Below are 26,219 nucleotides of genomic sequence, written 5' to 3' on the forward strand. Positions count from 1 at the left end.
TAGTTGTCAAAGGGTTAACCCCTTTCTTACTGTAGCAAGGTAACAAAGACCGGGGGCAATTTCACTATCAGAGGCAACAGGTGGATTCATTTTTCTCAAAGCCCATGTACATGCTTGCTTAAAAAACACTACCATTATAAAAACAGAAAATACCATTGAACTTCACTCATATTTTACAGTGTTAGAAAGGAAGTAAGGACAACTGCATTAATAATTACTATTGAGGAAAAAATGCTCATTAGGGGGTTTCCCACCGTCACAGAACTCATCTGTAAAAAATGAGAAACCTGTCTTATGCTCATTAGCTTTTTTATATATATTAAAGTGTGATAGCAAATTAGTATCACCGTTCCTTTAAATGCACGTGTTGTAAGCATATTGAGTTTTGTGTTTGATTTATAGGCCATGGAGTAAAGCATGCAACGTAATGGAATGGTGAAAAAACTCATCTCAAGTCTGAATAGCTCATAACTCTTTACATTATCACAAATATCTTTCACGGATGGTATTATGAACAAGTTCTTTGGACAGTTTTGAACTTCTTCTTCTTCTTCTTCTTCTTCTTCTTCTTCTTCTTCTTCTTCTTCTTCTTCTTGGGTCACTCCACTCCATCCACCCAGTACTCCACACACGTTCTGGCCTGGTTGTCATTTTGGTAACTTTAATAATATCTGAGTGCCATGGCCAAACTTTTGTAGTAAAATATTCCAAGAGGAAATGCATTTACTTTTATGTCATGTTGAACATTTATTTCTTTTTGTTTTTTCCATCTTAGGATATCGTGTACCAAGCGGGCGAGAGGAGCAGCTTGGGAGATTGACAAACTATGACATCATCACGCCACATCGCCTGGAAGGCAGGGAACGGAGGCAGGCTCAAACTCTGACCGAGGTGAGAAAAATCCCAGCACTGTAAAAGTCATTATTTTCACGTGTACACAGATATTTTTCGCAAATGAGGAGGTCACAGACATTTTAGTAAGATATTGTTTTCGCGATTTGATTCTGATGCTATTGTTCACTCCACCACTTCATTTTACAAAGCAATATTTTTGTGTGTTATCAAATTTGAGGCCCAACAGTGATTCGCAAAATTCATAAAAATTAAACCCTCGCTAATATAAAAACTTTTCCAGTAACTCATCCATCAGAATATCCTCAGGGACACTCTTGGATGTTTCTGAGAAATTTTGAGGTATTGTTAGAGCAAAAAAAAAAATCCATCATAAGATTGTTTCCTTTTGTCCTCACCCTTCTTTACCTTGGAAAGATTTTATCTTCAGGCACCAGTGATGTAGCTGTGTTATCCCCTTCTCATATTCTCACTTCATAATCCTTCATTGATATCAAATTCAGTCTAACACTTCACAATGTTGGTTTGTTTTTGTTTTTTTTCTCGTAAAATGGAAAAGTGATGATGGAACGAGAGCAAATTGAAGAAATCTGACATGAAGGAGGCTTAGAGAAATTGTTTTCGGGAATATTGATTTCGTGTCCCAAAGGCTGCATTGCCCTGGTTAGGGAACAAATGTCGGTAAACAAATTTGTGCAGTTGTATCATGCACAACCCAAGTACGCAAATGCGCAACAGGGCATTAGTTTCTATGGTGATTATTCTGTCTGTTAGCTCGCATCCCAGTGGTGACTAGGGGAATATTTCACACCCAACTACGGAATCACTCCTTTGAGCAAACTGTGTGTAGATTATCAATTTCATTCGGGTCTTGTCCTAATTTTTGTGGTGCCGCTCAATATCAAACTAGATTAGAGTGACCCTATTGACTCAAATCTCTTGGACAAGCAAAAAGAGAGTATGCACTGATATAGAATTTTTTTTTTGAATGGGATTTTGTAGGAATAGCATTAGATTTAAGGGCACTTCAATGATGACATTTACATGTAGATCCAAAAGAAAATGAAAAATAAAAAATAAAGAAAAATGGAAAAAAGATTATATTAACCAAAGAAAGGAATTCAAAGCATATTCGTAACTTTTGATTTTGTATATCATTATGATGGATACAGACAGACACATCGCTGTGGTTACTACAGTAAATCAAGATCTATATCAAGTTGGATTTCATAAAATTTTCACAAATTGGAGGCGACAGCCTTATTTTATGTATTTTTTTTTTTTTGCGGCATGAAAATTTCATGAATTGCCTCTGATATTCGATTCATGTAATGTAGACAAGAACTTTTGCATGCAGTTAATTTTTCAAATCTTGGCTCTCACAAAATTCATGAAATTACAATGGAAGGGAACATTTGTGGTTTTACAGTATGCAAGGAGCGCACGATGAATATTGTTTGGGTAGTCTGGCATTTCTCTTTGAACCTTTAGTGCTTGGGTTGGATTTCAGGAAGCATAATCAATTAATGGATTATGCAAACCTTTCTAGAGAATTCAGAAGTTTCTCATTGGGCAAATGGGGCTTGCTGTGGAGAACTGTTTACAGGCTGTTTGCTTAGGGTTTTCTTCCACTCTCTACGCACACTGACCAGCAAGCTTCCACCCATGGGATGTTTGCTTCCACTGATCCCATCGATGTTAGTGGTTTGCCGGAGGATAAAGAATTGATGTTCTACGCCTTCAGTGCGTCATGTGTGGATACCAGGCTCTTAAAGTCCCTTCTTTGGTTTGCGTGTCACTCAGTTATAAAACCTTAGAGGGATGGTACAGTATTGGTGGAGATGAGAATTGGGCTTTTAACTTTTTGTGAGATACCAAGAAAACACTTATGAAATAGTACAGAGCTAACCATTTTAAGAGGAATTCAAAGTTTAGTTGATGAAAATCGGGTTTAGAAGGACTGAAACACCAAAAAACAAAGTGAAACAAAGTGATCGTAATAAAGTGTGGGTCCAACACTTATTAGAAATTATAGAATTGCTCTGTTTTGGATATCTCAGCCATTTCAAAACCAATTTTCATCAAATAAATGTTGAATTCCTTGTGGAATTACATGCTCTTTCATATTTCATAAGAGGTTTCTCATTATCTCACCAAAAAATGTTAGAAACTTGAAATTAGGTCTCAACCAAAACTATATGATTCCTTTAATTTGGACAAATTGTGTCTGGTGGCAATTCTAATGTATCTGTCACATATAACTGTAAAAACGCAAACTGTAGCAGTGTATCATTCCCGTAACAATGTGTTGGCGACACTGTGCCATTTCACAGCGTGAATTCTATTTGATCATACACAAAAAAAAACCATGAAGTACTATCTCTATCTTCGAAATACCAAATTTATCAAAAATGTAGATTTTCTCAGCAGTTGTTATGTGTTGGTAAAAGACATAACATGTTGTAAACTGGGAAAATGCATTCAATCTATTGGAAGTGACACTATGTTTCAGTCATGATGAAAAGGGAAAAACTGGATAGAAATACTGAATCATGCTCTGTCCATGCCTGCTGCATAGTAACTCAGCATTACTAAAAGTGCACAAGTGAACACCAAAAGTGTGACCCCACTCAACCTATGTGTGTTGCGTGTATATGGGTAAGATCACCTCATTCATTTGCACATAGTGTAATGCCAGTGCATGGACCCAACAGCTAGCGATGAAATGTTTACATTTATAGGGAGAAATGCATTCACTGACACTTGCAATCAAGACCTCTTTCAGTAGAACCAATAGAGAAAAAGAAAAATCATGTTGGTAATGCTAGTATTTTGCCTTCTCTGGCATTTGATGCAGGAAGTGAAAGTTTGCTCTGTTAATATTTTGACACTCATTGTGCAAAGTTGAGAGAGAAAATAAATGAATTATCTGTACTATTTTACCCTTGAATATAATCCGATCTACGAAGCAGACAGCCATAGTGTCTCGACAGCTCTAATTTCAATGTAACAAATATCCTTAACCCGTTGAGGACAGACTGATTTTGCTATAATACACATTTTCCATAGACACCTGCCCGAGTATACTCGGGACTTATCCTCAATGGGTTAATACTATGGCATCATCACAAAGCTCATATCATCTAAAAGGAAAATGAACCCGGCTTAGCTGCTTTCTAAAACAAAAGTTCTGTCTCGGGTTTTGTTTTGTAACAATATCTCTGTATTCTTATAGAAACTGCACATTCATTGTAAAAGATGCAGTCAGTCATTGTGTAGAAATGTGTTTAGATGTAACATTTGTGAACGATCTGATTACATTGCACACAGATAGTTTCCTGGATGAGGGGATATGAGGCATTGTAAGTGATGACAGCTGGTAAACTTGAGCTCTGTTTTGTCTGGTTCATGTCTGTGTTACAGCATCAAACTCTTTTGTTTTCTTTTTGTCTGGTACTCAGCAGTTTTTCTGTTGTTAATCATCTGGGTTTGATAATGGATCAAATGCCCTAGATTTGGTGAGCTTCAACATTATCCCTGTGAGCTCTTTTGTGCCACAGTGTAAATTCCCTGTGTGCCACGCTATTCAAAGATCTCATTGCATGAGCACTCTTGGAAAACATATATATTTTTTTCTATAAGCCATGTACCTTTTTATAATAAGCATTTATGTCTGAATTGCATTACAACATGACAAAGCTATGGTTACGATCCGTTTAAAGGTAGGGGATACCTTTTACAGACCTCCCAAAATGCAGCAAAACATTAAATATGAACCTCAGGGGACTTGTTTAGGCCACTGCTGAGAAATTTGGAAGTCAACAGTTATCTACAATTTGAATAATGCACAAAACTCAACTACTCAGTAGTTCTGTGTGTCAGCCACACTTAAGCCTTTTTGTAGCAGTCTTCTGTATTTTTTATCTATAAACACAAATCTAAAAGTATAAGAGCTGATGTAATAACATATAGAGTGTGTGGCAAGAATGTATATAGAAATGTTTGTAAGTTTTGATGAACTTTCTTCACAAAATATACATGATGGACACACATGCAGTACATGGGTCTGCTAAGGTAGCCTAGTAATGTACTGGAATTTACGGTGAGCCCCGAAAAAAATTCAGTTCAAAATCTAACGGTCAATAAAAATGTACTAAAAGTTACCTTCCTCTTTCAATACTTTATGGGAGTTTCTAAAATGATACTCTCTTCAACATACCACTGTATTTATACAACTCTTCATTTAAGGCATGCAAATGGGATTCCCTACCTTTAAGGTACAGCAGCATATAGCGATTTATCAATTGGTTTGTGCAGGATTGTGCGTTTGAGCAAAACATGTGAAGTTGGCAAGCCGTCTACTGAGTAAAGCACACGAACGTGATACGCAAAGAGTTAATTGCAGCACTTTGTGTGATTAGTGTGTTTGTATGTGAGGGTGTACTGTATACGCCATATATTTTGTGAGTATAATTGTTCATGAATTGGGACTTCCAGATAATTTCTCAAGTGGTTATATGCAAGATTGTGGTGTACAGAAATGAAGGGAGAAATGTGTGCTTGCACGTCGCATTCATGTCAAGGTCAGACTTAATAATTTCTTGAGAGTAGTTAAATTTGCCAACAGCACCTGATTTGTCAATTTCGTGATAATTAAAACCTCATATGCTGTATACGGCCCATTCTCAGTAAAAGTGTGCAAATACGGAATTTTGGTGTCGCCGACATTCCATGACCGTTTGCGGTTCCCTGAAACCTATTAGATACTATTTAAATGTTTATAATATATCACGAGGACATTATTTGTTAAAAATAAACACGATCAAATGCGGTTGTCTGCCTTTTTGTATAAAATTTTGCTGTTAAACTTCGTTAAAACCCCCAAAACGCAGTGTCGCCGGCTATTTTAGAATTATGTTTTATTGCTCCTCTCCGTCCACAAACACACTTTCCAAATATCATTTGCATGGACGATAAGCAAATCATATGTGCTAATCACAATACTCGAAAAGTTCCAAAATTTTTATTGACTTCTTTTTTATAGCCTTTTGAAACCTGTCGCCAAATTCACCGCCAGATACGTTACCAGTTTCTTTAGTGTTACAGCATTGCGAAAATAAAAAGACTATGCACTGACTCTGAGTATATGAAACCCTGAGGATATACTTCATACATTGCAAGTACTTAGATTTTTTGTGCAACAGCTTTTTATTGAGAATACGGTACATTGTTTGAAATATTGGTTTTCTACATTTTTATTTGGACAGATACGTTACATACATTTCACGCCACCCACTGCGACAGATATTGCAATGTCAGACAAATTGTATATTATACAATACTCCTCGGAATGACGCATCGATTCAACATTAAAGTTTAGTACAAGTGAGAAATATTCGGTGATATCGCTCTCATAATATCATGATCGACCATATACGTTACCACAGATACGTTACCGCAGATACGTGACCGAATTTTGTTCATTGGTCTTGTGCTTCCAGGGGATCAAATCTGGTCAAAATTCATCCCTTCACATTACATGCTTCGTTTTGTTGGACCTCAGGATTATATTCTTACACCAAAAGGACAGGAAGTTGAAAAAGAGCAACACTTCCACATGATTTTTCTGTCTGCGTCAGTGTCTCACAACTTAATGCCAAGTTTTGTGACAGATACGTTACCACATAATCAAAATGCTGAAAAAAAATTGTACTTGTTTTGACAAACAAATCTTTGTGTGTTCACAAATTCCAAAGTTCCAATCTATAAAACCCAGCCACTTTCATATTCTATGCAACAACTTTTAACGTTTATTTTACAAGACGAAGCTATGATTCAGCATATCAGTTTTTTGCTTTTCAGATTTAGCAGATACGTTACGTATTATTCAGGGCACCCACGGTGACAAATAATGTTATGTAAAACAAAGTGTTCATAAAACAATTCTGCATAGAATGACGCTTCTATAAAAAATTAAAGTTATGTTCAAATGAAGAATATTCAGTAGATATTGCTCTGTAACTTCACCGACGGATTCATTTACGGTACGCCAGATACGTTACCTTACTTTGAAAGAGTAAAAACTAGTTTAAGAAAAGCTTCCGAGAAAAGTTTAGTGTTCTGTTGCATATTTATTCTAGTGTTTTTCAACATATGAAGAACTACTCAAGATTCATTGATAAGTTGAACAATTATTTATTCATTTTCATTAAAAGGGGTGAGCCAAATACGTTACCATAGATAAAACAACTTTTTAGTATATCGAGTTCATAGAGACTGTACCTACTTCCTTCTAAGTGCCTGCAAAAATATATTTTTTAAACCTTGTTTGCATTATCCATCAAAACTTAATGAATATTTATAGTCAGATGGATAAATACATTCAAACGTAAGATGAGAATATTCTGTGAATGAAGAACTCAGCTCTCATATTTAGGGCTCTTTTCCACTACGTTTCATAGTTTAAATATTACGTACAATGTTTACAATTGTTAATTTGGGCTTACATCATTCATTTTTACATCAATTCATAAAGCAAATTACTTAAAACAGGTGATATTTATTAATTCATACACAACTAAAATTATTAGTTATATTTTACCAGATACGTTACCGAAGGCAATTCGATGTTTTTCAATAGTTATTTCCCCAGGAAAGCAATTCATATTTGTTTCCTGTGCAAATTCCAGATCGGATCGTTCCCTTTGCATGATTTTTGGCATTCAAAACTTTATTTTAAGCGAAATTTGTTAAAAATACAAAGTGAATCTTAAGGTTATATTTTATTTCAGCAAAAAACATATTTCAACCTACCACACAGAAATAATTTCTACCAACTAGCAAGGGATGACAACGTCTTTACCTCTTGAAAAATCCCAATATCTTTAGGGGGGACAGATGTCTTTTCCTGAACAGAAATTGGATCAAAACAGTAAATTTAATTCAAAGTTAGGAGTCCATTACAACATGTAAATTTGCGGTAACGTATCTGATTGGTGATCAAAAATCATATATGATGCTCTATTTCAATTCATTTTTACTCAATGAATGGCCATCATGTAGAATGTTCCACTTTTTGTTTCGTATTTGACCGGTTTTGAAGTTACCAAAAACACATCTTTGAATGTATTACTTTGTGGTTGATTTTTCGGTTTTACTCACGTGGAATTGAACACTTAATCTGAGAATGGCCCATACAGTATATCTGATTGTGTGTGTAGGTGTACGCGTGTGTACACATGTATGAGGGTGTGTGGATAATGGTGTATGAGTGTGTATGCTCGGTGTGTGTGTGTACATGTAGGTGTATGTCTGTCGGTGAGGGTGTGTGTGTGTGTGTGTGTGTAGGTGTATGTCTGTCTACAAGGATGTGTGTATAATGGAGTGTATGTGTGTGTAAAGGGGAATAGTGTAAGGGACGGAGATGAGGGTGTAGAAAAAGGATTGGAGGAGGGGCATCCTCTATCGTCACTGCTATGATCATATTGCTGAGCCCACAGTTTTGAGGAGAAGTCTCCCTAATTTATTGCATCCTCACAGTCTAAAAACTGGATATTGCTGTGGAAAGATGTGATGGCAGTTCAGATTCTGAGATTGGGTGTGTGTGAGCATGCAGTGCTGTCGTGGGGCTGCTGGGAATTGAAAGTCTTAAAAGCCAAAAGTTGGATTCGTGGCATTTTTTTACTAGTTTGGAAACAGGTCATAAAATAATTTTGATATGAAACTTGAACAGAATAACTTTGGCCTATTCTTAGAAGTACATCATCCAATGCAATGCAATTCTTACTTGTAATCATTCAGACATTGAAAGTGATATAATGATGATGATGATGATGATGATAATGATGATGATAATAATATTAATAATAATAATGATGATGATGATGATGATGAAAATAATGATGATGACGATGATGATGATGATGATGATAATAATGATGTAAACACTTTTGATTATTCATAGATGGTCATGGTGCAGAGAAAGACAGATAGAAAATATGAAGAGAGATATGAAAAAAGGGATGAAGAAAATATTGATATAATGCTTGCCTAAATAACCAGATTTTTGAGAGGACTGATTAGGAATGAATGAGTTCAGTAAAAATCAGAGCGAATCTAAATATCTGGTTTCTCATAAGATTAATTGAACCATTAATTAATTTGTACGAAGGGGAAAATATACTGTCATGAATGATGAGAGGTTAAACAAAAGAACTTGGGCAGTTTGTATTTAAATGAAATAAGAGTACAGGACAGTTTTATCATGCATGTTATCTCAAAATAGAAGTATTTATGCCATCCATAATGCTAACCTAATAACATAAACTGGAATTTATCAATATCTACCTCTGGCAAGGATTTTGTTGCCCTTTCACAGTCTGGCAGAGAAAAGAAAATGCCTAGTTATAAAAGATGAGATACTGGATCATCCCCAAGGATCCAAATTACCACATATCTTCTGCCAAAATCTCACTCCAGTTTTTTAAACCTCCTAATTTTTACCTCACTCTCACTGCCATGGAAATCACACATCCACTTTGAAGGTTTCAATTCAATTCAGTTATTTATTTCCATCCAACAAAGGGGTGAAACAAAATTCAAAGCATACATTGCACAAATCATAATTGTTTTATCGATTTGTCAAAAGGAAAGGCATATACAATGTAGTGGATCATAGAGTATATCATGAAAACATATTGTATGTGCAATGAAGTAGAATTTTGAATTAAAAAAACAAAAACAATGCGTACTCTGTAAAAAAAGAAGAATGAAAGTCTTCATTCTTGAAGGAGTGAATAACAGAAAAGAGTGAGTTTCAAGTGAAATTGGAGTGAAAATGTTCATTTTCACTAATTTTGGAGTGACCTCAGGGATCACTCGAAGATTTTTTCGAGTGATCCCTGAGGTCACTCCAAAATTAGTGAAAATGTTCATTTTCACTCCAAATTTACTCCAATTTCACTCGAAACTCACTCTTTTCTGTTATTCACTCCTTCAAGAGTAAAAATTTTCACTCTTCTTTTTTTAGAGAGTACATACATGTAGTAAGGTTGACAGAAAAGTGCACAGTAAGTATGGCAATGGAAAAGAGTGGTCCACTGCTTGAGTGTGTTGATACTGAGTACAGTGTGAAAGGAGTAGAAATGAAATGAAAACAGGAGACAGACTGGGCTGAATCATGAATTGCCAATCCCTCAATACCAGACACTAATCTCTGAAATCAAGATTTTGTTTTCATTTGTTTTTTCCTTTTCCATGTTCTCCCCTTTGTGATGAAAGAAGAGGTCTGGTCAAAGAAAAGTGACAGAAATGCAGATAAATCCCCCCCCCCCCTTTGAAGTCAGATGAGAATGAGATAAAAGGTAAAATGTCATGCCTGAAGGCAAGTCATGTTTTTAGATGAAAACTAAGTAAGATCTCTCTCCAGAGGGCTTACTCCATTTGACCTGTCACACACCCACATCTAAAGAAAGCATTGTCCGAAGAGGATCTGTTTTTAGACATACAGTGTTCTCGCCATTTTCCCTGAAAAGGGGGTGTTATCTTTCTTTGTGTCACCATTTAGGGTCCAATTTCACAAAAATAGATGTTTGACGTTGATGACTACCATATGTAGTGTTGCGGATGACATGGAATCTGACATGATCTGTTTTGCATAATTTCTGTTATTGCATTCCTTTTTTAACTGATTCCTTGTATTCATTTTTTCACTGAGGTGTTAGGGAATATCATATTTCACTGAAGTGCAATGTTTTCCAACTAGTATATGAAGCAAAACTATTCAAAATGCGATTTGGGGTTATGTATTTTTGGTAACATAACACAATTCCCCATTTAGGATGAAGATGTTCCTGGTGATGCCTTGTTTGATATGCTTTGTAAAATGTGATGTTTTTTAAGGCTGCCAATGTCATGTGCTGTAATACACCATTTAGGGTCCATTCCTGGGGTGTTTGGATGGGACGAGGGAGCACATTTGTCTGACAGCAACCCCCCCCCCCCCCCCCCATCACCCACTTTCCTCATTGCTGAGCTGAAAAGGATTCTTATAGCACTCTTCGGATGTCTATGTGTTGGAAACGTGCTGAAAGTTACCGTACTGTAGAGGTGCTGTGATTTTCAGCCACAGCTGTCGATACAATGTAGGAATGGGTATTTGAATCCCTCACTGATTCTCAGGGTCATTATTGTTTAAAGGTCTGGGAAATGATCTACTTCCTTTCGTGTGATTGAGAGTAAAGAGCATAAAAGAAATTTGATCTTGGGAACATTGGCAAATGATATATTTTGGCCCAATTTGGCAGAATGTCTAATGACTCATCTATGAAAAACATTTTTTTTTTCCATCACCCTCTGAGACTATGAATATTTAGTATACTAAACTATCTAGTCAATATCTTTCTCACTATTCCTATGAACAAATTGTCTTGCTTTTGTAAGAGTTTATTCCCCTCAAATCATAATCATTGTGACTGTTATAAAATCACAGTAAACTTTTAACCGAGGTGTAATCCATACCGGAGGGAAGGGAGGGGGATGAGTTAGTGACTTGTGTGATGTGAAGAGATGACAATGTGCCTTGCTTAATCCTTTGGATGCTTTGAGTGGCAATTGGAACAGAAAACCCCATAGCATTATACACACTGTCCAAAGGCCCTGGCATGGAAAGGGTTAAACCATATACACATTTGGTATATCTTTGCTCCATTCACCTTCCCATGCATGTTCATTCTTCTTTGTCTCATTAGAGGATGATGGACTTGGGTTTGGTATTTCTAGGAAACACAGTCAGGACAAACATGTATCATATGAACATGGCTCCTGTTATCAATCCTTTCATTACTAAGGTTGATTTTTGGCTGCTATGAGCAAGGAGGTACTAGGCGACTCGCCTAGTACCTCCTTGCTATGAGCAGCGCGGGGGAAATAAACAAGGTGTAGGATAACAATGATGTATCATCATGTGTTGGAAAGAATCACTTTGAAGGCGACATGCTTCTACATTACAGTGGATGCATTCACACTTGAAGTACCATGGCATTAAATACCGTGGTAAATTCTTGGCATAGTTCTCATCGGCAAAATAACACAGTAATAGATATTGCGGTTATTCACTTTCTACCACTCTTGTTAACGAAATGTCGTGGTATTTCAGGTTATCATTGGGCATGTGCATATATCTCTACCAGGAAAAGACACAAAGTGTGCCAGGTCACTTAACCCGTTCCATACGGGAACCTGGTGTATTAAGTCTATGGAGATTTCAGAATTGAGAATGGAACAGACTAAGAAGTACACCAGTGTACAATCAGAGGTTTTTCGTGACACTTATTCATACTCAAATCTTGCATGCATATTTCATGTGAAGTTTAGATATTACCACCTGTAATACCATTTTGCTGTGTATTTTGTGATGTGTTTGTTTTAACATGACAAGATACTGTAAAAAAAAGGAATGTTCGTGTGCATTTTAATTTCACAAGAGCCAAGTTTCGCGAAATTAAAATGCACGCTGAAGATCTTGTGTGCACACTATATACATTGAATGTTAGAGGCAACTTGCCAAAATTTCATGCTGCGAATAAGGCTGTCGGCTCCCATTGTCATGCCGCGAAAATAACGTGTTTTACTGTACTGCTCAGAATACCATAGTATTTTGCCACCAATGTGAATGCGCTTTGTGATAACCTTTCACTGTCCAGTAGATATTGATCTGTGCATTCTCATCAACTCAGGCTGGTCAATGGTACTAAATTAGAAATACTGTACAGTGCATGTTGCATGAAGAGGTCCACTAAAAGTGAGTGTTGATAATTGAAGCAATTTAATTTACATCGATTAAATCCCAGCCTTTAGTCTCTCTTTGAGAAATTTACATCATTTGTGTAAAGTATGCATTTTGATAAGTGTTTAATGATGAACATTTTAAAACAATTAGTGATGTGATGCATATATGTAGGCCTAGTGCATACTTCTTTTTTTAGAGAGATACTGTAAACCCAGAAAATCAGAGTATTTAATTTCCTTCCATTTTTCCACCTCTTCCTTGTGAATTGAATCACTAGTATATTTGAATGTGAGCACTTTTTTTTTTCATTAAACCTGGGTATGAAGTAACAACTTTCCCTTTAACTCTTTATCTACCAACCACCCCCCCCCCCCATCTACACTAAATAAAAAGAAATAACTTTAATGTCATATTCTGTTTCTAAACACTCTTAAACACACAGTGAGACACAGGAATTGATGTCACGTAATATCAACACTGGTGTGTATAATGATAACTACATGTAGATGTTGTGCTGTTCAAACAGCCATGTTTGTGCAAAGTTACATCTAACCACACAGATAAGAAAGTTAAACTCTCACTCACTCTCCTATCGCAGCATTTTAATTGCCAGTCGAAAGCATGGTATGGCTGTCAGTACAGTCATATGGGCAAGACATGTTGTTATACAAGAGTAAATCATGTCAATTGAATACCTGATGGTGTCCCTCTGGTCATAACACACCTTCACTTTTCTCCCTTTCGCTGTGCATAGTACAGTGGACCCATATTATAACGAAGTCCTCGGGATTGGCATTTTTCTTTCGTATATTGAAATTTCGATATAACCAAACAAATAGATAATAAAAGTACATAAAGTGGATAAACTTGTGGCCTGAATTTTTACTTCGTTGTAAGCTGAATTTTGTTATAACTGTGTTCGTTATAACGGGAGTGCACTATAGTGATTATCTTTCTTTCCAAGGATTGTGAAACATTTTCCTCTGAAATGCCAAATCACCACGTCTAACATTTCTTCTAATGTTTCCAGTCCTCTCATGTGCACACTACCCTACAATGTGTCAGCCATATCATTTTAATGACTGTTTTATAATAATTTATAATAATTGGCAGGCCTTTCTCCCAACAAACTCTCCATTACACAGGGTGTTCAGATACAAAAAAAAAAAAATTATACTAGAACGGTAAAGCTGTACCAAAATGGTATAGCTATACTTTATTTTATACTTGTCATTATATACTTAATTTATACATCTGAATGCTGACTAACGAAACAACATATAATGAATCAAAGGTCAGAGTATTGTTTCAAAAGCGGGATTTTTGACGTGCATGAGTTGTGACTCTCTCACACACGGGACCTCCATTTTATATCCTATCCGAGGGACAGAGTGTTTTGCCTCTTGCCAGAGGGGACGGTATGATTACACACAACATTGCTCAGTCCAGGTTCGAACCCGGGTCCTTAGGATCGTGAGGCAGACGCGCTACTGACTGAGCGAACTCACCGCCCGAAATGATTCTTTATACATCGTTTCTTTATCTAAGTTTTGGTATAAACTGGCTTGCACGTGAACAGGAGGAAAGTGGCCTTCCAGTGGTACACGTAGTTGGTGATTTTGATAGTTTGTGGTTTGTTCATAAGGCTGGTGGAAACACCAGGCCTCATCCATTTCCTGCCATCAGCAGAGTTTGTCCTTAACCCTTTAGCTCTGAACGAGTTCCGGACACCATCATTAGTGGGATGATGTTTTCCGGTGTTCATCATCTCTGGGTTTGTGGGACTCAATGGAAATTATTGAAATTTGTGAGCAGCTTTCAGTGTGTGTGTATGTGTATGTGTGTGTATCTCTTTCTCTATGAAGTATGTGAGATTACATGTGCTTGTGTATTAGTGTCTGCATGCATTGTACATTGTAGCTTCATCCATGCAGAAATAATGATCTCATCACAGTAATGTCCAGTGGGATATTCGATTTAATGCTTTTATAAAATTTCTAATGACACATGGTTGTGATTAGGGAAGAATATTATGTTCTCGAATCATTATTGTTTTCCAAAGAAACTTTGCATGATACCAGATACTATAATTCTGGACTATTCAGACCCAAAGTTTTATATAGCCTACCATTTTATTGTGCCTTTGTCACTGTTAGTATTTACATATTTCAGTGATCCCTTTTCTGCGGGTTAAGTTTGGGCTATATGTAAACACTGTACATTTGTGCCTAGAGTAAAAAAATATCTGTATGCCCTAAATAACTGTGAGCATGGACACAAACTGGAAATACCAATTATGGATTTGGGGTATCTGTGGTCTTGGACTGTGCTGGAGATATTTGTGTAATAGGGTTTGATCTTTTGCCAATTTTGAATTGACATCAGAAGCGTCCTGGCAAAAATGGCATATTTATACCTATTTCCCCATCATTTGGCTTGAAGATGTGTTTTTTAGTGAATACCATCAGAATCCATTACCCCCTGCATGTTAATGTACACAGGAAAGGCAACATTAAACAGTAGTCCTATTTGGCATGATCACTTTCTAGAAGTAAACAAACAAACAGTTTTGACTAAACTGAAGAGCCAGAAATATTCACGGCATGAAATTTTGGTGAATTGCTACTGACATTCAGTGCATATAGTATAGACAAGAATTTTCGAGTGCATTTTGATTTTGCTGATCTTGGCTCCTGGCAAAATTCACAAAATTTCATGCACCCAGAAATTTGTGGTTTTACAGTATTTTCCACAAATTACTTGTATTTAACCAACTATTTGTTGTTTACAGGTGCAACATAATCTTTGCTCAAATTCATTAAAAGAAAAAGTTTTATCAGAGATGATGACTTTTCTGCAAAAGCTCTCACTGTGGTAGAATGCCGTCACATGATGCATAGTAACCAAGGGGTTAGAAATGTGAGGAATTTGGATTTTCAGTGATTTGGTTTGGTTTCTGTACCTCACCGCCTACTTGTGGCTTCCTGTCAAGAGAGATACTGGTTCGTTTGACCTGCATTGACCAGAGCCTAATCTTTGGCAGGAAAAAGACCTGGTGAATTCCTTGAGATACCTTTCTTAGGGGCCCTGTGTGTTACACTTTTGTTTGTGGAGTCCTTCACCTCACAAATGTGGTAAAAAAATGAGTCAGAGAGATGCTTTCACATTACAAAATGATTCCTGTGACCTCCAATGTCAGCCATAATTTGTAGCACTGAGTGGATAGTGTTGTGGGGCCCCCTCTGCTCTCGAGCCGTCTGTCTCTACCTGAGATGTGCTTTATGCTCTGACCGAGAGAACAAGACGAACAGTGCTACATTTGTTACATCAATTCGAGTTTGTGGTAGTGAATATTTTTGAGGTGTCATTCCCCTTTTTCTTCAGTTTATACTCTTCACAGTGTAAGAAAAGACACACTTGGCATTCCATAAAACAGAGCTATCAGTCATGAAATATCATTATCATTACTGCATGAAATATTATGTTGACTGTTTTTGAAGAGAAATCATAGCCATAGTTTACTAGTTTTATTTTGAGAACGGAAGAAATCAGTTTGAATGGCCTCCTTGGATCTCTTACTATGATTGTTGATAGTAGGATATATTGAGATAGAGCAAAAGGTTTTCATTCCCGATCCAATCAACTCTTGATTAATGAGTTAATGAATCAGTGATGAATGAGATATTTGATGTGGTATATATCTCTCTACATGTACCTGTTAATATGACGTTTATTGCTGAGGCAATAACCTAAGCCTCCTCCAAAAGCAATCATGCTTGAAAGTGTTTTGAAGAGGGCGTATTGGTTTTGATGTGATTGGTCTGTGTGGGACAGAAATAGACAAGACAGTAGCAATCGGCTGTAGACACCAAATTTACATTATAAAGAGAGAGATTTGCATTTTCTTCATCATCATTTTGTTTAGACAAAGCCATAACAGGCCAAGAGAAAACAAAAACATAGACATCAATAAAAGAAAAAAACCTAAACCAACAGATGTGAGGGAAAAGAATAAAATTTATACAATCCTTACCGGAGACTAGTTGAGTGTGCCCTGGTACATTCTGGCTGTGTGGATTGTTTATCTTGCTTTGACGTCAGTATTGCATAAATATGTATCCAGGACAAATAATTGAAATCTAATGCTAATGTCGCTTCATCGTGATATTGTTAGGGCACTTTATTGATTGATGCTCAGCCATTTGTCATCTCTTCCTTTCTTTCTTTTTCCCATGAGAAAATTGGCTCTGTGCTTGTATGAAGTTAGATGTCAGAAAAAGTTCACTTAGGCTTTTCACTGCTGTTGGTCCTTCATTTTTTTTTAAAAATTTGCCCACAGTAGATATCTTTCTGTGAAGCAGATCATATCATGAAAAGAGTTTCAGTTATTCAATTTTTGAACTTTTAGTTTGTAAGTATTTTTTAAGCCTTGCCCTCACTTGAAGATGTAAGTGTGATAATCTTAAAAATTATTGTGAGGAAAAAATACCCTTCAATAGTTTTGTGAAGCTATGATAGACTTTCAGTTAAGTGTGAGACTTTAAAGGACAAGTTCACCTTCATAGGCATGTGGGTTGAGTGAATGCAGCAATAGTAGTAGAACACATCAGTGAGAGTTTGAGCAAAATCGGACAATCCGTTAAAAAGTTATGAATTTTTGAAGTTTCTGCTCAGTCACGGCTGGATGAAAAGACTACTATAGCTTGTGATGTCACATGAGTACAACGATATAAAGAAAGAATAAAGAAAATTCAACATGTTTCCATTTTTCTCGCATAACAAAAGAACACTCGACTTCTCTCTTTCAGAAGGCAGGGGGAATAATATTACCCTTAACATACGTCAGTAGCATGTCGAAGAAATGTGCACATTATTCAAAAAGTAAAGTTTTGTGAAATTCTCTTTTTAGTTTCCTTATATAGTTGTACGCATGTGACATCATACACTCTAGTAGTCTTCTCTTCCAGCAGTGACTGCGCAGATACTTAAAATATTCGTAACTTTTGAACGGATTGTCCAATTTTCCTCAAACTTTCACTGATGTATTCTACTAATACTGCTGCATTCTCTCAATCCTTATGTATTTAAAGGTGGACTTGTCCTTTAAGAACAACAAGTGAGTATAACATAAAACAGATTAAACATTTCTGAGCTATGATTTTATTGAATGTCATATAAAAAGGGAAAACAGGGCAGACACAGAATGAATTATGTGAGACCAATAAGTCAAGTCGTTGTGGTCATACTTTGATTTTTTTTAACCTCAACACTATAACTGATTCACACTTCTAAGAAGAAAGGAAAAGAGAAATCTTGATGGCAGTTATTGTTTCTCCAACACTTTGTCCCCCATCCTGCAATCAGGGCCTACCAGAACCTGATAAGGAACCCCCAAAAATGTATTTTCTTGTCCAGGGTAATCAGACGATATTTCCTGCTCCGATAACTTGATTTTCAGCAGCATCCTGTCAAACCACCCCTCCTCCTCAAGCAGGGAAGAGATTTGATTGTCATACAGGTGGAAACTTTTGGGGGGAAAATGAATCAGGACCGACTTACACTCCAGGAGAGGGAAAGTGTTTGGAGTGTTTGACCATGTAGTTGAATGCTTTGGTACATACAGTGTACTGTATACGCCATATTTCTTATGAGGTCTTTATTTCATGAATTTTGCAAGTCAGGTGCTCTTTGCAAATTTAACAACATACTTGATTATCAACTCCGATCTAAATATGAATGCGACATGCACATGTTCATGTTTTGTACATTCCTGTACTCCACGATCACAAATTTTAGCACTAGAAATGGCATATACAGTTTGGCAGTACCGTACATACTGAACCAACAAAAAACAGTTATTTTTAGATTTATAATGTTTATGCTTTGAAAGGAATCCATGTAGCTATGACCTAGGCCTAAATGTCTGCTGTACTTCAAGTATTTCAGAGATTTCCAGGGGATAAAATCAGCTGCCACAGTCTGAGCATGAGATTAACTGACCTCGTGGAATGCACTCTTAGTCCCTCCCTTAAGTTTTGTTGTTAGCATGGCAAGACTGAAGTGCATTGGGAGCATTCATATGCAGCAGTTCACACAACCTTCTTTTATCAGCCAGACCAGATGTGGAAACTGCTTGTCCTTTCCATGAACCATAGCATAGAGCAGGTTACAACTCACTGTCTTCCCACTAGTGCAAGGTTGGTCCAGAGATGACATTACCAGAAACCTGGAAGTTTGTTCAGAATGTCAGCCATGAGTGAAAGGAAGATGATGAGTCTATGGAGGTCTAGACAGACTTGGCCTTGTCCTTTTACTCACTCTCCCTCGCTCTCTCGTTTTCTTCATGTCTTCCTCTGGACATTGATTGCTTTCCCAGTCCTTGGGGGTCACAATAATAGTGACCTCTAGATTTTGGCCCAGTGCCCTTTGCAGTGGACCAGTGAAGCTTGACAGGTGGAACCCATATTTCCATATAAATGAGTGCACACACATGACTGGCTTGGCACATTGGAGCTACCAGTGTCTTATGCCCTTTTGATCCATGTACTTTTTGTTTATGATCTAAGAATGTCAGACTTTGAATGTCATTGGTAAGACCAGCAATCATCAAGACATGGTTCTATGATGTATCCATACTCCATGTACAAATACTATCAACATGTAATTATTTCAAAATTTTTCTCTTTTGGGAGGAATTTTGAGCATGTAATTAGGTAAATTAATACTTAATCATGCTTATAATGCATAAGAATATAGACCTAATGTTATTATGGAATTGCACATTTTGACTCGGATATGCATGTATATGCAAGTCATATAAAGTATAATGGAAATATGAAAATAGTTTGCAACTGATGTGTTGGAATTTTTGCTCATGGGATATGGTTTTTGAAATGAGAAAAAGATATGAATGGAATTACAACAGGCCAAATACCCCCCCCCCCCCTCCCCCCCCCCCCAAAAAAAAAAAAAAAAAAAATGAGCTAAGCTTTTTTTTTTTCCACCCGGAAAGAGAATACTGTAGAAGCAGTGTACTGTTGACATGGTTTGATTGAGCAGAATCTCATGGGTGAGGAGCTGCCTCAGGGAAAAAAACAAATCACCGAAGAGTTACCATAAAAATTTGTCAGTCGTGAGATATGAACCTCACAGCTCAGAGCTATTAATCATGAACGAGGCAGATTTAGAGGTTGATATTTCATAGTTGTCACAGATAGTCATTGAAAGAAAACCTGCATTTTTCCTATGATTTTGTGTGTGTGTGTGTGTGTGTGTCTAAAGTTGCCAGTGAACAATATTAGAAGAGTGACTTCTCAGAATGACAAAATGCATTCTGCAATTTGTCCACTTTCACTTTGAAGTTTTCATTTCCAAGAAGCAGTTGGCTCGTGATTGTTTGAAATCATTATGAGAGCGTCAGAAATAATTTCAGAGGAAGTAAGCTTTTGCAATTTCCTTTTATTTTAACACACCAACATCTGTAATCAAAGATGTGTTTGAAATGAATATGAAAGTGAAGGAAATATTGCAGAGGATGTAAGCTTTGCACATTTCTGTTGGTATCCATCAATAACTTCTGTAATCAAGGATAGTTTCTTCCATCAAATGTAGTGGGCTTGTTTTTCATCTTCACTGGTTTGGGGATGTTCGCTTTCATGGGAGGTAAAACTTGGTACTTTTAACCTTTATCAACCATTCTTGGGTTACCTTGAGCTAGCCTAATGGCATGATAGCAATAACCAAGTACTTAATTACCAGCAGTGTCCCTCTTCAGGGCTGGTATTGTTTAAAAAATGCCATGTGAATTCATATCTGATTATCAATTCTCCTTGCTACATTATATCTTCATGTATTGTACATTATCTGTTGATGTGTGTAACCACTTCTCTTAGTCATTTCTTTTGCCAGTCTGTGAACACAACTCTAAATCTCACCACTGAATCAACCTCAGCCTTAAAAGTAGTAGTGAATAATATTTATTTAGGATGTATCCAGTTGAGTGATATAGCCTGGAAATAAGGCTTTGAGTTGATTCAACATCAAACATATGCTGTAAACCAGAAGTGTAAGCAGATATGTGTAGCAAAGAGAGCTATTCACTCGTCACAAATATGTTCATCAAGCTAGATTTGATTCTGCAAACACAGCACACGCTTTGCCAAGAAATCACTGACAGCAGAGAGAAAACAGCTTGTTCACTCACTTGGAAATGCCAAGCTATTTCTAGATGTGGAAGTGTAGGCCAGAGTGTTATCATGGGGTAGATGTTTCCTGTAGAAATATGATTTTTGACTCCCCTGGCACAGCAGTTTCCATGTTTTGTTAGTGGCAGGCAGTGAATATTTGCATGTACACCAAAAAGGTCCAGTGTGAGGACTTGAAGGGGGGGGGGGGGGGGGGGGGCTGTGATTCGTCATATCCGGAAGGTTCTAAGGCCATCGGTAGTGGCTTCTCCAAGACAGGCAGCCATTGTTGTCTCCAGGAAAGGTTACCGGAGGTCAAACTCCTCCTCCAGAGGATTTTTTTTTCCCTCCCTTGGAAGTTTGTTTCGTTTCTCAAAAGTCAACCCTTTGAACCACTTTGTGATGGTGAATTTAGTCCTGAAACGATGACACACAAATGATGAGAGGCAAATGTCTTCCACAGTCAGAAAAAGCGAGTTCTTGGGGTTAAGGTTATTCGTTGCAGCAAGGCTTAGTTCTGAAAGGTCTTAAAGGACAAGTTCACCTTCATATACATGTGGATTGGGTGAAGGCAACAATGTTAGTAGAACACATCAGTGAAAGTTTGGGGAAAATCCGACAATCCGTTCAAAAGTTATGAATTTTTAAAACGTCTATGCAATCACTGCTGGAGGAGAAGACTACTACAGTGTATGATGTCACATGCGTACAACGATATAAGGAAAATAAAAAGAGAATTTCACAAAACTTGACTTTTTGAATGAAGTGCACATTCCCTCGACTTGTTACTGACTTATGTTAGGGGTAATATTATTCCCCCTGACTTCTGAAAGAGAGAAGTCGAGTGTTCTTTTATTATGTGAGAAAAGTGAGAATATCTTGAATTTTCTTTATACTTTCTTTATATAGTTGTACTCATATGACATCACAAGCTATGGTAGTCTTCTCATCCAGCCATGACTGAGCAGAAACTTCAAAATGTCATAACTTTTGAACGGATTGTCCGATTTTCCTCAAACTCTCATTGATGTGTTCTACTAATATTGCTGCATTCACTCAACCCACATGTCTGTGAAGGTGAACTTGTCCTTTAAGTAGATACAGGAACAGCTCACATCATGCCAGTGTGAACAAAGCCATGCTTCTCACCATGGATACATGTAGGCCCTATTTCACTGACATCACTCTATGAGAGTACCCAGCTAGCTGGTACTTAAAGGACAAGTTCACCTTCATAAACATAAGGATTGAGAAAATGCAACAATATTAGTAGAACACATCAGTGAAAGTTTGAGGAAAATTGGACAATCGATGCAAAAGTTATGAATTTTTTTAATTTTTGTGTTGAAACCGCTGGATGAGGAGACTACTACAGCTTGTGAGTCATATGCGTACAACAGTATAAAGAAAATATAAAAGAAAATTCAACATATTTTCACTTTTTTCGCATTATAAAAGAGCAATTGACTTGCCTCTTTCTAAAGGCAGGGGGAATAATATTACCCATAACATTTATCGGTAACGAGTCAGGGGAATGTGTACTTTTTTCAAAAGATGGAATTTTGTGAAATTCTCTTTATATTTTCCTTATATTGTTGTACGCATGTGACATCTAAGTTATTCATACACTGCAGTAGTCTTCTCATCCAGCGGGTACTGCAAAAAAACTTCAAAAATTCATAACTTTTGAACTGATTGTCTGATTTTCCTCAAACTTTCAATGATGTGTTCTACTAATATTGCTACATTCTCTCAATCCTTATGTTTATGAAGGTGAACTTGTCCTTTAAACAGAAACCGCAGAAAATTGAATTGAGTATTGGGGAAAACCCAATTGTGTGCAACAAAAGTGAGGGAGGATGAATGCCTTATGTCAATAGGGAAATCACTGTAGGAGACTCCTTGGTCTCTAGAATGGTAGGAAGTCGTTTTCCAATTAATCCTGATGTTGTGCATGTGGGACTAAGGCACAAACAGGTGTTTGCAGATACATACTGCCACCATTGAGGGTGGAGGAAGGTTTGTATGTGACTTTGAATGATGATAGAGTCTGCCCCCTTTTTTTTCTTTTTCTTTTTTCTTTTTTGCTGTCCCGATCATGATTGGGAAGAGAGATCTGGGACACAACAGATAGCTAACTTCAAAGTTTCGGTCTCCAAATAGAAAGAGAAGTTGTCTCACAAAAAAAGAAGGGAAAATGTTCTGAATTAAAAAAGAAAAAAACCTACAGATCTTTGGTTCCTACATTTTTCAATAAATTGAAAGAATGAATGATTGAATGAATTTGATGAATGAATGGATGATTGATTGATTGATTGATTGATTGATTGATTGATTGATTGATGGAATGAATGAATGAATGAATGAATGAATGAATGAAAACCATTCCAACAGTAGGCTAGTCAACTATAGCCATTTTGCCACTAGGCACACAGAGTCTTGCAAGATATATTGATGTCATATCCCGGCACCATGTACTACCTCCGGCCAAGGTATTCCAGGGTTGTTAAAAACTCTCAAATAATGGCTCATCCATCTTTTTACAAGCATCTCTTTGACACTGGCTACGTGCAAAGTTGGTCCTTGGTAATGGTATGTGGCCATGGATTGGTTGAATAATGCCTAGCTGGGGAGCTAGTAACAAACTTGGTTCGATAGTGTTGGTGTTGGATTAGTGGGACTTTTTCACGTAAGTGTTGGGAAGTAAAGATGGCTTCAAAACTTTTTGCTTGCCCAATTAGGGCAAGCATTTTTATGCCTCCACAACGAAGTGGCCAGAGGCATTATGTTTTCGGGTCGTCCGTCCGTCCGTCCGTCCGTCCGTCCGTCCGTCCGTCCGTCCGTGCTAACGAGAGTATGCTTGTGTGGCTAGGAGAACAATAGTGCACAATAGATGGCCTTTATTCCGTCAGGCTTGTGTGGCTAAAATTTTTGCTTGTGTGTCTATTTTAACAAAAGGGAGAACAAAGGGGTAGACACACAAGTATATCACCGTGAGGTGTAGCGTCCGTACGTCCGTCCGTACGTCTGTCCGTCTCGTTTTGTTTTTGTCGATATCTCAAGAACTGTGTGGTGGTTTTACATCAAACTTGGTATGAGGGTATATCCTCAGGGGAAAATACTTTGTGTGGATTTTAGGGTCACAGGGTCAAAGGTCAAAGGTCACAGGTTATTTTGTGAAAAAAAAATTGAAATTTCATGTTTTTCTCCATATCTCGCAAATGGTTCAAGGTATCTTCATGGAACTTAGTATATATGCTTGTACCGATGGGCAGTGATTATCTAGGGAAGTTGGGGGTCATGGGTCAAAGGTCAGGGGGTCAAAGGTCAAGGTCAACTCCTCAAAATATCACTACTTTCCTTAAAATGCAATATGCCTGAAGGTTTTTTTTTTTAAACTTGATGTATGGCATGTATTACCCAATATATATTTTTGGGGAAGTTTCTTGCCAAAAGGTCAAAGGTCAAATGGTAAAAGGTCAAGTGAAAGTGCTAAATTGCACTTTTTCCTCCATATCTCGAAAGTAACTCAAGGTATCATCATGAAACTTACATATTTATGCATGGCCAACCTAACAGTGATTCTCTTTGGAACTGTGAGGTCAAAAGTCAAAGGCCAGGTTTAGATAATGCTATTTTCCCATTTGATACTGAAATTATACTTTTTCTCAATACCTTGAAAATTACTCAATGCATGAACTTATAAAAGGGTCAAAAGTCAAGTAAAAATCATCAGTTCCCCAAATACCTGCACTCTGACATTTTAATCATTCATCCAATTGAACCTAGTTCTAGAAAAGTGAACATTCAGCACATTTGTGTCAAACCTGTCATTTTATTATTTTGCCAATTGTGTGAAACTGTCATCACACATTGTCAAGACATTGTACTATAGACCTATTAGGAGAACCATGCATTATGGCGGAGGCATATCAGTAGCCGTAGCGATATATCTAGTTTTTCATTGTTCCAAAACACTTGCCGGACTTTGATTGTTATTTGCCCCGGGCAATCGGGCAAGTGCTAATGCTTATGCAGCAATCTGTTCATGTACATCTATGTCTGAATGTCTTGTTTAGCTCTACCTTATCGTAACATGATTTATTTTTTTTGTTAACATTTTACTTTCAGTTTCCCACTGATTTTATTTCTGCCTTTTTCTCTGAAAGTCATGCATTTACTAACAATACAATACATGTATCTGAACAAAGTGCAGGAATAAATTTGCAGTATAATAATCACAATTAATTTTAACTTATTCGAACAAATACAATGAAAACAAAGAAGTTAGTGATAATTATTTCAATTTTAAGAGGGAAAAATATGCAGGAGTACTTGATAGGTCATGGCAGCCTTAAAAAAAATTATATGATTTATGAAGATTGATATCACAAATATGATGTCATCTAGCCAAGGACCTTATACTTGCTGTACAGTTTTTGTTAATCCTTTCTGTACAGTGTGGAAGATCAAATATTGTTGATTTCTACGAACGATGTGATTTATTGTTTCCTTTTGGTGGAGGAGCTTCCTCTGGGTGATAGTTAAGGAGAGCATTGACCCAAGTTTGAGTCTTTCTGGATTTCTGGATGATACCACTGATGCCATCATCTCCCACCACAGAATGGAGTTGACTTCCACTTCCTGTCTCCACAGCCCCACCCCTTTTATGATTCAGGGATGTGTTGTAGCCTCATTAAAGGGATGGAGTAGTATTGATTGAGATGAGGATTCAGCTTTAAACTTTTGCAAGATACTTAGAAACCACTTCATGAAATATTAAAAAGCATGCAATTCTAAGAGGAATTCAAAGTTAATTTGATGAAAATCGGTTTTGAAATGGCTGAAATGTCCAAAAACAAAGAAAAACAAAGCAATCCTTATAAAAGGTGGGTCCCACCTTTTATTAGGATTGCTTTGTTTTGGATATCTCAGCCATTTCAAAACCAATTTTTATCAAATAAACATTGAATTCATCTTGAAATGATATACTATTTCATATGTTGTAAGAGGTTTCTCACTAGCTCATCTAAAAAAGTGAGAATCCTGAAGCCAGGTTTGAAACGAAACAATGCCATCCATTTAAGGTCTTTCTGCCGCTTAAAATGACAATATAAGAGTTTTATCGCAAAATGGGTTAAACATCATTCTAAAACATTTTACAGCAAGTTCATTATTAGACAGAGCAAAATTAAACCTTTTCAGTGATAGCTCTTGTGTTGCTTAATGATGAATATTTTTGAAGTTATCATTGAAAATATCCCATATTTTCTTACCATTTTCTCTGTTTTTTAAGCTGGTTTAATCACAAACAAAATGAACAAAAATGAAGTTGACTTGTTTTGCAATCAAATTATTCATATAAAGCTCTTGGGGGGAAAATGGTATATATCATG

General features: G+C 36.9%; 1 protein-coding gene across 1 annotated transcript in view; it reads left to right on the forward strand.

Annotated features, from left to right (window-relative positions):
* LOC139733917 (zinc metalloproteinase-disintegrin-like MTP8) overlaps positions 1–26,219 on the forward strand; it is a 118,997-nt gene that overhangs the window by 39,695 nt on the left and 53,083 nt on the right. Inside the window, exon 2 of the mRNA XM_071644731.1 lies at positions 776–891. Within this exon, the coding sequence (XP_071500832.1) occupies positions 776–891 (116 nt within the window). The remainder of the gene's footprint in view (positions 1–775; positions 892–26,219) is intronic.

The sequence above is a fragment of the Diadema antillarum genome, unplaced genomic scaffold (assembly GCF_040938485.1).
Source record: "Diadema antillarum isolate AM-2024a unplaced genomic scaffold, OU_Dant_1.0 seq00000503_RagTag, whole genome shotgun sequence".
NCBI lineage: Eukaryota > Metazoa > Echinodermata > Echinoidea > Diadematoida > Diadematidae > Diadema > Diadema antillarum.